At 52.9% G+C, this 12,756-nt stretch overlaps 5 protein-coding genes across 5 annotated transcripts; 3 read left to right on the top strand and 2 right to left on the bottom strand.

Moving 5' to 3' along the window:
- Positions 1 to 289: 289 nt before the first annotated feature.
- On the bottom strand, positions 290 to 979 carry SNOG_00275 (hypothetical protein; the record flags this gene model as incomplete). The annotated part of the gene is made up of 1 exon (XM_001790914.1): positions 290 to 979. One exon carries the CDS (start codon positions 977 to 979, stop codon positions 290 to 292), a length of 690 nt encoding a protein of 229 aa, XP_001790966.1.
- Positions 980 to 2,140: 1,161 nt separating this feature from the next.
- Positions 2,141 to 3,680, top strand: SNOG_00274 (hypothetical protein; the record flags this gene model as incomplete). The annotated part of the gene is made up of 4 exons (XM_001790913.1): positions 2,141 to 2,396; positions 2,464 to 2,700; positions 2,753 to 3,479; positions 3,566 to 3,680. The coding sequence occupies 4 exons, from the start codon at positions 2,141 to 2,143 to the stop codon at positions 3,678 to 3,680; spliced, it is 1,335 nt and encodes a 444-aa protein (XP_001790965.1).
- A 1,643-nt stretch (positions 3,681 to 5,323) lies between these two features.
- Positions 5,324 to 7,032, top strand: SNOG_00273 (hypothetical protein; the record flags this gene model as incomplete). Its single annotated transcript, XM_001790912.1, has 3 exons — positions 5,324 to 5,431; positions 5,523 to 5,840; positions 6,055 to 7,032. The coding sequence occupies 3 exons, from the start codon at positions 5,324 to 5,326 to the stop codon at positions 7,030 to 7,032; spliced, it is 1,404 nt and encodes a 467-aa protein (XP_001790964.1).
- Positions 7,033 to 7,424: 392 nt separating this feature from the next.
- SNOG_00272 (hypothetical protein) lies at positions 7,425 to 8,474 on the top strand (the record flags this gene model as incomplete). Its single annotated transcript, XM_001790911.1, has 3 exons — positions 7,425 to 7,778; positions 7,844 to 8,067; positions 8,115 to 8,474. Exons 1-3 carry the CDS (start codon positions 7,601 to 7,603, stop codon positions 8,472 to 8,474), a joined length of 762 nt encoding a protein of 253 aa, XP_001790963.1. The 5' UTR covers positions 7,425 to 7,600.
- Positions 8,475 to 9,435: 961 nt separating this feature from the next.
- Positions 9,436 to 12,403, bottom strand: SNOG_00271 (hypothetical protein; the record flags this gene model as incomplete). Its single annotated transcript, XM_001790910.1, has 4 exons — positions 9,436 to 9,668; positions 9,721 to 11,443; positions 11,493 to 12,184; positions 12,337 to 12,403. 4 exons carry the CDS (start codon positions 12,401 to 12,403, stop codon positions 9,436 to 9,438), a joined length of 2,715 nt encoding a protein of 904 aa, XP_001790962.1.
- Between the last annotated feature and the right edge of the window lie 353 nt (positions 12,404 to 12,756).

Here is a 12,756-nt window from a genome sequence, read left to right as displayed (position 1 = left end):
TCGCATCACAGTTGTCTAGATCGGGTACAGTTGACAGCGTTGAAGCTAAGACTGCCCACAGAACCATCTTCCTCAGTGTGGCTGTAAGCTAGCGAACGTAAAAGTTGACATGTTTCAGTTAACGTAAAGACTCTACCACGGCCTTTCGAGAGCTTCTTCGGTGCTGACTGATGACGTACGGAGAGCTTTTGAGTTCTGTCGTTCACGTTCCTGAGAGGAGATGAGGCGAGTTAAGGTTCGCAAGACATAGATATTCCCAGGAGGTACCACGCTTCAGACTCTGCCATCTTCACTTGATCCCAACTGCCTTGAGAAACTCGTCTTTCTGCTCCTTCGCCCCCTCTACACCCTTTACCACCTCAGCCATCGTCTCCACTTCTTTGACTCCCTTCCCATGTCCAAACTTCCACAGGAGGTTCTCCTCGTATCGCACTTGGAAAGCCTGCCAGTTCTCGGCTTTGAGCGTGTTCACGTGCTCGGTGACAGCTGATGCAGGACCGCTAAAGATCATGATGCCTGGATAGCCAGGTTTGGTGATGCCGGAGAGGGTTGTTGGGGACAGGGCGAGTTTCCTCTTTGTAAGGGCCAGGAGGTGGTGGAGCCATATGATGACCGTTCTACACGTATCATTGTCGTTGGAGCCGGTGGTTGTGGAGGGTTGTGCGGTGCTGGCGGATTCGAGCACCGATTGGAATGCGACGATGATGGCGTCCAAGGCTTCCTCTCCCTCCATCAAACCCAACTCTTTGATTGCCGTTTTAGTGGCGGCGCGGATATCTGTTTTCGATGCATCGCTTGCTGCAATCACATCTGGCAGGCCTGATTCTGGATAAGAGTCGGGTAATCTTAGCTGCAGCAATGCGCCATTCTGGATGAACTTGAGCTCGCGTGCTTTAGTTTCGTAGCTTGCTTGCTCGGGATACATGGCCTCGAGAAGCTCCATCTCCAGCTCGAGGCGCGACGGCTCCTGCTCCGACATGTTGAGTCAAATTCCGGATGGTTGCGAGCGTGTGCGACCACCCAGGTCTGAATGCAGAAGCAAACTCATCGATTTGCATGACGTCAGAACACATAGTCACGACGCCATAGGAATGGACCTGGCCTATGGAGAAAGGTCCAAAGACGTTCGAGACAGACGATATCAATTTGTGTGATCGTCGTGCTTGAAGGGGCGCTTGATATCAAACGCGGCGACACAGTGCCCCATCGTTCTTCGGCCCGTGCGCAGACTCCAGAGCATCTCATACAGGGTGTTTGCAGATCAGACGAAACCGAGAAAACTCTGCTCAGCTTTTCAGCGACAGTAGGGTGTCAAGTCTGTGATACACTTTTGAACTGGCGCGACGTGTGATGCTGTCCAGCAATCGACGCGTAAAGTAGGCAGCCGGCTCCGAGTTGGTGCCCAGGTGCGATCAGGCCATGTTGGATGTTGGATGGGAACAATGTACCTTGAAGCCTCGGCAGAAGCTCGAAATGAGCGCTCGGCGGTAGAGAAAGTGTATATATTACTTGGCTCTCCAGCTGAGGCCATGCGAAGCCTGGGAGGGAAGTTTAAGTCACATGGTTTCCCGGGTGACAGGGCCGAACTGTGAACAATACGTACGCCGGCTTACACCAGCACCCTGAGGTAATGAACTATTCTTGAAGCGCATGCAATACTTGGACGGCATTATTCGGCACACAAGACACGTGAAAATCGCGGTTGCTTGTTGCTGATCAGTGTCGTTGCCATGCAAATGCGCAGAAAGGTGGGCGTGAAACGGGATTTATCACTTAGGTTTCCCGATCGGGTATAGGCCCACGAGTTGCAGGCGCGATCGTGTGCAGGACGCCGGAAGGAGTGCCAACCACCTCTGACAAGCTCAATTGCCTCAGATAACGACCGAGCGTCTTCCCACATAGACGACAATATCCACCTTGAGCACCCTCCCTGTCACCACACAGAGACATTCACCTTGGGGCTCTGCAAACCACCTACTCCGCTCAGCACACCCGCCCACTCCCTGGCAACGTACCGTTTGACCTTGATTGTCCGATCGCCCCTACCATTGCCTGCACCCAACGCACACCAGCCGAGCGAACCCCCTTCACGATACTTGAACCCCAACACAACGGCTGGTGAGCCGTCGACTCCGACACGATGAAGGCCGCTCCGCTGCTTGTGTCCTGGCACAATGAGAACGCTCCCATATATTCAGCCCACTTCGAGCCCCACGGCAAGGGACGGTTGGCAACCGCGGGCGGCGATAACAATGTTCGGGTACAGGAGACCGTGCCAATCGGTGTGTTGGACACTGCTGACACGGGCACAGCTATGGAACGTCGAGAACCACGGCGAGGAGCGCAAGATTACATATCTCTCAACGCTCGTGAAGCACACTCAGGCCGTCAACGTAGTACGATGGTGTCCACGAGGTACATAGACCCACATGTCGTTGAATAGCAGCTGCTGACATAGCACAGGTGAAATGCTGGCCACGGCGGGAGACGACGGCAACGTCCTGCTCTGGGTACCGGCAGATAGCCACACCACGCACACAAACTTCGAGGAGGGCCTCGAAGACAAGGAGACATGGCGAGTCAAGGCCATGTGCAGATCCATAGGTTCAGAAATCTACGATCTTGCCTGGTCACCAGACGGCGTCTTCTTCATCACAGGCAGCATGGATAACATTGCTCGCATCTACAACGCTCAGACAGGTACAGCTCCACGTCCAACACGCCCGCCATACTCTTACTCAACGTTGCGCAGGAAGTATCGTACGCCAGATTGCCGAACACAACCACTACGTGCAGGGAGTAGCATGGGATCCTCTCAACGAATACATCGCAACACAATCTTCTGACAGATCGGTGCACATTTACACATTGAAGAACAAGGATGGTCAATTCTCGCTCGCTCAACACAGCAAGGTCACCAAAATGGATCTGCCTGCCCGACGAGTGTCGTCCAACAGTCCTGCACCACCAGACTTTGGTGGCAGGGCCTCATTCGTAGCCGACTCGAGTCTCGCCATTGGGTCCCCAGTGCCCTCCATGCCGGGAACTCCTCAGTCTCTAGCGTTGCCCCAGATGCACCCACCACCGACATCGCACAGCCGTCGATCCTCGTTTGGCTCATCACCCTCCATGCGCCGCTCCGCTTCGCCAGCCCCATCAATGCCTTTGCCCGCAGTGATGCCAAATTCTCCAAGCCTGAACAGTCTCGGCAACCCAGCCGGGGTCCGCAACGCACCCATATACTTCAACGAGACTCTCACTTCATTCTTTAGGCGTCTGACCTTTGCTCCGGACGGCAGCTTGCTCTTCACACCTGCTGGTCAATACAAAGCACTCCACCCTGCTATCAATGACGCTAAACCAACAGAAGACATCACAAACACAGTCTACATCTATACACGCGCTGGGTTGAATAAGCCTCCGGTTGCCTATCTCCCTGGCCACAAGAAGCCCTCGGTGGCCGTTCGATGTTCGCCAGTGTATTACACCATACGCCAGAGCGCCCCAATAACAAGACAAATCACTATTGATACATCACATGATGACGATATCCCATCGTTGCCAGAGCCATTCATGCCTTCGAAACCGCCGACTTCGCACTCATCGATGGACCCACCTCGTGTGACCAGTGCGCCTTCGCCATCACCAAGCTTAGCAGCCGCATCGCCAAGGCCTTCTGAAAGCGAAAATGGAACGCCTGCACCACCACCAGGTGGTCCAGCACCGGCATTCGCTCTTCCATATCGCATGATCTACGCGGTAGCGACCCAGGACGCTATCCACGTCTATGACACACAGCAGCAAAAGCCATTGTGCATTGTTAGCAACCTACACTTTGCTACATTCACTGATATCACATGGTATGTACAGATGTACGACACGATTTTAACATTGTTAACGCCGACACAGGTCCAACGACGGCTCTACACTGCTAATGACATCCTCCGATGGATTCTGCTCAGCTGTAACATTCGCCCCTGGTGAGCTTGGGGAGAAGTACACTGGTCCTCTCGCCACCCATAGCCGTCCCCACCACACTCCCGCTGCCATCAATACGGCCGCAACGCCGTCAAATCAGTCCACTCCCACTCCAACTCCAACGACTGGAAGCATGTCAGCCACAGCAACAGCTACTGCGCCACCAATGCAGCGACAGCCTTCTGCGGGCTTTCCTGCCTCACCAAGCTCATTCGTGCCTGCAAGACCCGGAAGCCCTACTCGAAGCAATTCCGTGTCGAGCATAGCATCTTTTGCTCCCAGCTCCGGGGACCCCAATGTGATGAACGCTCCGACTCCCGCAATGTCCTCGGTACCCAGCCTGGCAGCAACCAACTCTGGCCCTGTTCCAATGTGGACACCTCCACTTACACCCGCTCATGGGCACGGAAGCACTCACAGCGCTAGTAGCTCTGTCAGCGGCGTTCCGAACCTCAGTAATATTGGACGAAGGGAGAGCGAGAGAAGTGAATCAGACCGGGACGATGCACTTTCCACATCGAAGAAACGGGAGCTCCACCCAGTACCCGAAGCGGAGGAGGGTCGTGATAACAAGAAGCGAAGGATAGCGCCCATACCAGTAGCGGACAGCGACACTGCGATTGCAAGCACTGAAGAGGCCACGCCCACACCTGTGCCGCAATAGTTTGATTTCTATTTCCTCTCAAACTTTATCAATCACTTGTTCTGCGATACTTCAAGCACGGCGTTCAGGATAATAGTCACATCGCCACGGGTCTGTCGTTGGCTTTTGGGTTCGTGTACATGGTTCTCAATAGCAATTACGCTGTATCGAGGTATGTGCTTTCATGTTTACAGGATAGCTCGAGCCAAACCAAAATGATTGCAGAAGTCAGAGATATTCAATAAATACATGATGAATTATAATTATGAGAAATGTAGACGTACTGCTAGCCATTGTACTGTCACGTCACACCTCCCATATTTGGGCCCGAAATCATCCACCCGATCTTCACCAACAACGGTTACTGACTAACGCGACGCCTAGCCGGCGAACGGTTATCCAAGACTGTAATAAGAAATGATCGGCCATTGCAAGATACGCAGCGTCGCAAGAGACCAATAAGACGCGCCCCACGTGTGGCATCGCCCCGCCTTACCTTGGTTTGGCCTGCCCAGGTGCATCCATGCCGCCGCACAAGAACGTGGGAAGGGTGCGAAGCGACACTGGACCGCCGCTGTACTTAAGTCTCGGTATCGGGCGCTCTTTTGCAGCGATGCAGGGCATTTCGGATTGACCCCTCCTGTTTTCCTTTTTCCCTGGTGTCGCGTGCATCTCAAGTTACCAGCTCTTTGGGTAGCCACCATGGAAGATCCAGTGAATAAGAAAGTCGTGCATGAGCAGGACGTCGAAGATGGACAGGTCGATGATTCGAGTAGTCTGGGTAAAGGCGACATTCTGCAGCAAGAGCATGTTAACCCGATCTTGAATGCGAAAATGCATCTCATCAACAACGCCATGTACACATTCCTCCCATACCACCTGCCAAAACCTCTACTAACAGATTCGCAGCGATGAAATCGGCTTCACTCCTTACCACACCAAACTCTTCATCCTCAATGGCTTCGGCTACGCCGTCGACAGCCTGCTCCTACTCATCCAATCCGTCATCGCAGCGCAAGCCGCGCTCGAATTCAATCCCAGCTTCGCCAACGGCCTGACGATTGCGACATATGTGGGCATGCTCGTGGGCGCGCTGTTTTGGGGACTCACGGCGGACATCATGGGGCGAAAAGTCGCATTCAATGTCAGTTTGCTGATTAGTAGTGTCTTTGCGATTGTGGCGGGCGCGAGTCCCGGGTGGGAGGTTTTGGGGTTGTTCGTGTGTTTGAGCAGTTTTGGGGCTGGTGGCAACTTGGTGCTGGATACAGCGGTTTTCCTGGAGTATTTACCGTGTAAGTTTGATATATGGGTTGAATTGAGTATGTGCAAAGCTAACTTTTGATCAGCGTATAAGCAGTGGATGCTCACACTCATGGCGGCATGGTGGGGTACATATTCATTTATAAAAGCGTTGATGCTTGAGCTGATGACAGATTCCAGGCGTCGGACAACTCATCGCCGGATTTTTCGCTTGGGCTTTCCTCCCAAACTTCTCCTGTCTCGATCCCTCCGCCTTCCCTGATGCAGCACCCTGCACTAAAGCCAACAACCAGGGATGGCGCTATGTGTGGTACGCCAGCGGCTCTCTCGTCTTCGTCATGTCTCTTGCCCGCATCACCGTCATCCGGCTCAAAGAAACGCCCAAATTCCTCGTCGGCGAGGGCAGAGATGCCGAGTGTGTTGAAACTCTGCAATACATTGCGAACAAGTACAATCGCCCCTGTAGTCTGACTGTAGAAATGATGGCTGCGTGTGGAGAATTGCAAATCACGCCTGGAAGCAAGTGGGCACTGGGAGGCATATGGGGCCATATCAAGGGCCTCTATGCTACGAGACGCATTGGTATTTCGACGACTCTGATTTGGCTCTCGTGGACGCTAATCGGCCTGGCCTATCCACTGTACAATGTGTTCCTACCAGCATATTTGTCCTCGCGAGGCGCGGCGTTTGGTCAGCCAAGTCCATACATCACGTGGAGAAACTACACGCTCGTGAACTTCAGCGGTATCTGGGGCCCTGTGCTGGCGGGATGGATGTGCGGGACTCGGCTGGGACGGAAATACACGATGGTTGTGGGTGCGCTGGTTACTATGGCGTTCTTTTTCGCGTATACGCAGGTGCGGACAGCGACGCAGAACGTGAGTAGAAGCTTCCGCTGGAGAGACATGGGTAAATTGCTAACACGCTGTGTAGGTTGCGTTCACTTGCATTATCAATTTCTGCCTGAACATTTACTACGGCACGCTGTATGCGTACACGCCAGAGGTCTTGCCCTCGGCCCACAGAGGCACCGGAAACGGCATTGCGATTGGGTGGAATCGTATCATGGGTATTCTGAGTGCCGTCATTGCGACGGTTGCAGATGTGAGTATCGAATATGCGCGAGCAGTGATTTTGTTGCTAATCATTAATTAGACTGGTACACCTGTACCCATTTATATCTGCGCTGCGTTGTACATCCTAATGGCTGGTATCGCAGCAATCTTCCCATTCGAGCCCTATGGAAAACGTAGCTCTTAAAGCACCTCGAAAGGACTTGGGGGTCATGGGCGGTAGTACCCCTCCTACTGCTAGCTTACAAATGTCCAACCAATCATGGACTTGATTACTGCGGAGGATCTCTGACTGCTGAGACAAGACCTTTTCCATGTATTCGCTCGTGTCTCAACTCATGCTTCTCAGTCGGTTCGCTCATCACACGCCATATATTGCACGTACCGGTATCAGGTCGGCATCCACCATTGTAGGCAAATCTGGTCGTGTATACACTAAGCGCGAGGGGCTGCAGGAGCGCGAAGATCCGAGAGTAAGCATCCACAAAGCTGAGTACGTTCTACAAATCCTAGATTTAGGACTTTGCTCAACAAGAGTCGTTTCAGATCTCAGGGCCAGTCTCTCGTCTTCAAGCGCGTGTCTAGGGCATTCTTCAATCTGTCCTTACGCCTTGCAGCCGGGTTTCCTCAATCTCGTCGGCTTCGCATGCATGTTGACTCCAATGAAGAAGAAGAAGATGTCCTAATCTATCCGTACTACCAAAACACACTGCTTGGACTGTTTAAAGATGATACAAACATTTCTGATGCATCACGGAAGATGATCTTGCGACACACAGGGGAAGCCATACAAGAGTTACATAGCGAGGACTGGATACACATCGGTACGATTATCAAACCAAATTGCATCTTCCATTACGACCTCCCAACTAACAAATGCTTGTGGTAGACTTCAAGCCTGACAATATACTGGTCAATTGGACGTGCGACGAAGAGGGTACCAAGACAATCACCAACGTCGCTTTAGGTGACTTCGACCTTGCTTTCAAATTAGAACCAGGCGCGCTGCTTCATACCGCTCATGCAGTAGGCAATGCAATGTGGCGTAGCCCAGAAGGACAGACTGGGAGAGGTTTATCCAAGGCATCCGACGTTTACTCCTTCGGACTGGTTGTGCGTGACTCCATTTCGAGATAAACCCACGCTAAACATCCACGCAGTGCCTATATGCCCTCGGAGCTGGGGAAACGATACTCATCAACGATTACCAGGAACTTGCGAAGCTCGGCATCACCCCGGAGCAAGAAATCCTAACGCGACACTTTTCTTACTTCGGCTCGGCAAACGACGGCCTTCTCAAGCAGATTGATAGCGAAAAGTGGTCAAAGGCTCTTAAACTGGCATCTCAAATGGCTGAGCTGGCGGTGGAAGACCAGCCGGAAATGAGGTTTGACGTGTGGGGTCAGGAACTGGGTTCTGGGGCGCAGGATATGATAGCGGGAATGATGAAGCCTGATCCAAGGGCTAGGGCGACAATAGATGATGTTTTGGCGCATTCGTGGTGGGATGAGGTGGCTTGACGGAGTGCTGGGGTAGTTGAGAGAGGATGGATGTGTGCGTCATTTGGAAGCGGATGCGATCGTCGAGGTAGTCATTCTCCCTTCAACATCCAGGAATTGACCACCATTCAGAAAATTGTTTATCTTTCCTTCACAACAACCACATTCATCTTAGCAGTATACCAGTCACAAAGGATTGAATTTGAACTTGGTTGCCTGTATGCAGGCAGTGAAAGCAGCCTTTCATATTCGTGACACATTTACTTGACCATGCACAACCACCAGGTAGACTTATTAATCCTTCACTTGAGTATCCTACTTTTCTTTATGAATTCAATGCAAAACGGGCAATTTATACGTTCAATCTGAATCATGCAAACATGCATTCTACTAGTTGATACAATTAATCCATCACAGCTTCCACAAAAATCGCCGCGCATTTGCCATTACTCCAAACTACTCAAAAACACACATATATGATCACATAGTCCAAAACAACTACAACTTGATGTCTCCGCTCCAATCTCACCAACAAATACCAAGCCCACCCCTCCAACCTCATCTCCACATCCACACCACCACGCACCCGCCGCACCGGCTATCCCCAGCAAGTCTTGCGCCATTCCCTAGCGCCGTCATCAACACCTCATGTTCAATTTCCCGCTTTTAGCCATTTGCGCGCTCGACCCGGTCCAGCGCCACTGCGTTTCATCCCAGGACCAGGGGAACGAGCCGCGTGGAAAACGGGGTGAGGGAGGCGGGATATGGTTTAGCGCTACGAGGGGGAAGGACCGATGGCCACGGAGATCGTGCGATTGATGAACAACGCACACTGCGGTTTGATGTTTGAGGCCGATTTTCATCATGTAGGTTTAGTCGCTATGCATATTTTGGAAAACGCCTTTTTGGGAAGGCGCGAGGTGAAAGTGACAATCCAGAGGAACAAAAAAGTACCGTCGTCTCTATATCATACTACATTCAACTATGCCACGCTGCCAATAACCAATGCTGCAACGCCCTCTTCCTCGCTTCGCACATCGATCTTCATCGTCACGCCAGTCTTTGCGCTAAAAGCCATTCGTACCATAGCTGCGACCTTGCCACCTGTGATAGTCTTTCCATAAAGTTTGAGTGTATGTGTCGAAGTCGATAGTGCAACATCTGTGCCGTCAAGAGGTTGCAATGAAAGGGTTTTTGTGAGCTGTTCTGTCGCATCTGGGGGAAATGTCAGCGTGTTAACAACGCGATGTAAGTGTAGTGAACATACCTGATATACTCTTGATGTTGCTGAGCTGCAAAGTCTCTGTCGCTGATTCACCGTTCGATTGCTCCCAGACATTGTCAAAGCTGCCTGCATATGCAGGAACAACGTAGTCAGCGCCATTGAGATCAAGATCTTCAACCTGGTATTCATCTGGGTAGCCATCGCCGTCCTCTGGCTCGTTGGTGCTTGGGTCGATCTCCTTGCTGGTGAATTTAAGGACGTTGGTGAAGCTTGCCGCGATGTACTGTGACTCAGTTTCTAATCGCTTGAAGGAAACATAGACTGTGCCCGGCTCGTTTGTAGGAAGCTTGGGCGCGGGAATGACAAATTCCTCTTCTAATTGCACGTCACCATCATCTTCTGGGGTAACAACCATCTCGACATCGAGCAGAACTGTATCTGGGAGCGTGTTCTTGATGTCATATTGAAGCACAATGTGATCTTTGAAGATGTGCTTGACGGCTGTGACAACGTACTCGGTTTCTGACTCGGTGAGCTCGACGAGATCGCTCGACTTGAGCACGGAGCCGTGTGCAGCAAGTTCGGGAATCTTCTGCAGCTCCTCGGCATATTTCTGTGCATTGTTTGCTGCGGTAGAGGCAGCATCTGCACCAGCCTTTGAAGGTGCCTTTGAAGCACTGGGTGCCTTGAGAGTGGGAGTCGCGCCTTCGGTCTTCTTTGTGAGATCTGCGGCATCGGCTTGTTCGCGCGACACGGTCGGAATCTTCGTGATGTCGAAAGCGGTTTCGAAAGTATCGCGGGAATCGGAGCTAACGTACATGGCTAATTGGTGCTCGAGGACGGGAAGGGAGAACATGGAATCGTTGCGAATAAAGCTAAGAGCGAGGTCGTCATCCTGGTCCATCAACCGGAGGTTCAATGCGGCACGGTCGCGCACCTCATCGTCAACATCGTCAAGACAGCGCGTTAGGAGGACATGGACAGACTTCTTGATCTCGGGGTCCTTTTGTCCGACACCGAACTTGGCGAGGGCAGAGGTGGCAGCGGCACGGACGATGGCGTTCTCCAACACGACGCGGTTATAAATGTAGCGGATGTACTTGGTAGGGTGTGGCGTAGAAGGACCTTCTCTTCCAAGGACGAACAGAATCCTGACTGCGAGTTTGGTGAATTCGCAGTCCTCGATGAACTCGCATAGTGTGGCCAGCGCATCCTCCTTCGCCTCAGGCACGAATCGGATCAAGTCCATGATGGCCTCGACCACAGATCGCTTGAACTCGTAGCCTCCCTCGTCGCGTAGGATACCGCTGAGGAACGCAAGGAAGCCAGATTGCTTAGCCTTGAACTTCAGCGCCAGAGTTCGTACAGCCTCGACAATTGTGACCTTGAACTCGTCCGTGATCTCTGCCATGAAGCCTGTGATCTGCTTCATCAGCCGGTCGACGGAAGACTCGTTGCCCGTCTTGAGTAGTGTGGTGATGGCGAATGTAGCAATGCTGCGGTTCGAGTTTGTAATAAGCGATTCGATGTCCTGGTTGCATGTTCGGACAGCATCTGGTTTGAAGGACGCCATTTGTGACAAGATTCGAAGAGCGGCAAACTTGGTGACTGCGCGGGGAGATGTGAGGAAGAGTTGGAGGACGTGGACAGCCTGTACGAGCTCGGCATCGGTGACGTTGTGCATGTCGCAGATTGCCTTTGCGGCCTCGAAGTTGACCATTTCGGACTTGTGACGCAGCCAGCCGTCGAGCAGTTGCATCATGGGCTGTCAAGGTTGTTAGCAAGGGACGTGGTTTCGTCTTTTGTTTTCCTACCTTTCGCAGATTTGGGTCCTCTTCGGCCAGCTTGGCTGCTAGCCTGACCAGCAGAACAGTAGCAGCAGGGCTCTTGACAACGCCTTGAGCCGAATATTGCTGGACCATCTTGACCAAGCTCATTCTGTCGCCAGAGCGCATCTGGTACAGCAGACCAATAGCGTGGTACTGTGTCATGTAGTTTGTGCTCGCCTGCAGCGCAGTGTGAGAGCTGCCTCCGAAGCCACCTAAGAAGCCGCCGCCAGACTTGCTTCCAGATGCTGCCTCTGCTGCCTCAGACTGCCACCTTCGCACGACATCCTTTGCGACTGGGAGAAGGTGGTACGACGATACGAGTGCCGCGGAGGCCACCGAGGGGTTCTTGTCGACAATGCACGTCTTGACGAGACGTTCGATCGCTTGTACGGTGGAGGCATCGATGACTCGGCAGAGGGCGCGGATCGCATTGGGGCGGTACACGACATCGCTGCCGACCGAAGTGTCCTTCATGATGGAGGATGTGACCATGATGACATCGTCGGCAGAGCCGGCCAGCTCCTTGATGACAAGGTAGACCATCTGGCGGAGCGAGGCATCCTTGTTTTGGAAGAGCTTCGATATGCCGAAGAAGAGTGTCGTGGCTTCCTGGCGCCCCCAGCTCTCGCCCGTGAAGAGCAGCAGTGCGAGCTTAGTCAAGATCTGCCCATTCTCAGCTGAGGTCCGACACGGCCTTCTTTCGGTTCAACATACCACTCTGCATTTCCGCGGTGAGACGGGGCTCTGGTTGAATACTCGCGCTGCGTCGTGTCAGCTCCCATACCGCCAATTCATCCCCACTACCGCGTGGAACAGCAGGTCGCGGTACCTTCTTGGAAGACAGAGGTCTTGTCAATCTGCGCCACGCCACCGACGTCCTCGTGCTTCTTGTCCATGCTGGGCGCAGAATAGCTCTGGTCGAGAGCTGTCCGTGTGTGGTATAAAAAGTGTCCCGCTCTTGCTCCGCCAAACGTGGCCTTTGCTGAACGACGCAGTAAAGGTGTCCGGGGCCCCGCGCAGCAATTGTTGGGTCAAGGTTTCGGGATGCGGGCAGGAGAGCGTGTTCGGGGGGAATGCGTATTGGCGCAGTGAATTGGTGTACGTTGAAGATGGCTCGACTCGGCGGAGTGCAGGGATGCCGCGAATGTGGGTTGCTCCTGCCGCGCAGCTGTGTTTGTGCTGTTTGACGCCGTGCGCCTGCCCTAGCGCGGCCCTGGATCCGCCGCCCGTTTTCGGGTATTGAAGGCTG

Source organism: Parastagonospora nodorum, assembly GCF_000146915.1.
Source record: "Parastagonospora nodorum SN15 chromosome Unknown scaffold_1, whole genome shotgun sequence".
In the NCBI taxonomy this organism is placed as follows: domain Eukaryota; kingdom Fungi; phylum Ascomycota; class Dothideomycetes; order Pleosporales; family Phaeosphaeriaceae; genus Parastagonospora; species Parastagonospora nodorum.
The sequence above is the reverse complement of the archived record's forward strand: the minus strand, read 5'-3'. Positions and strand labels throughout refer to the sequence as shown.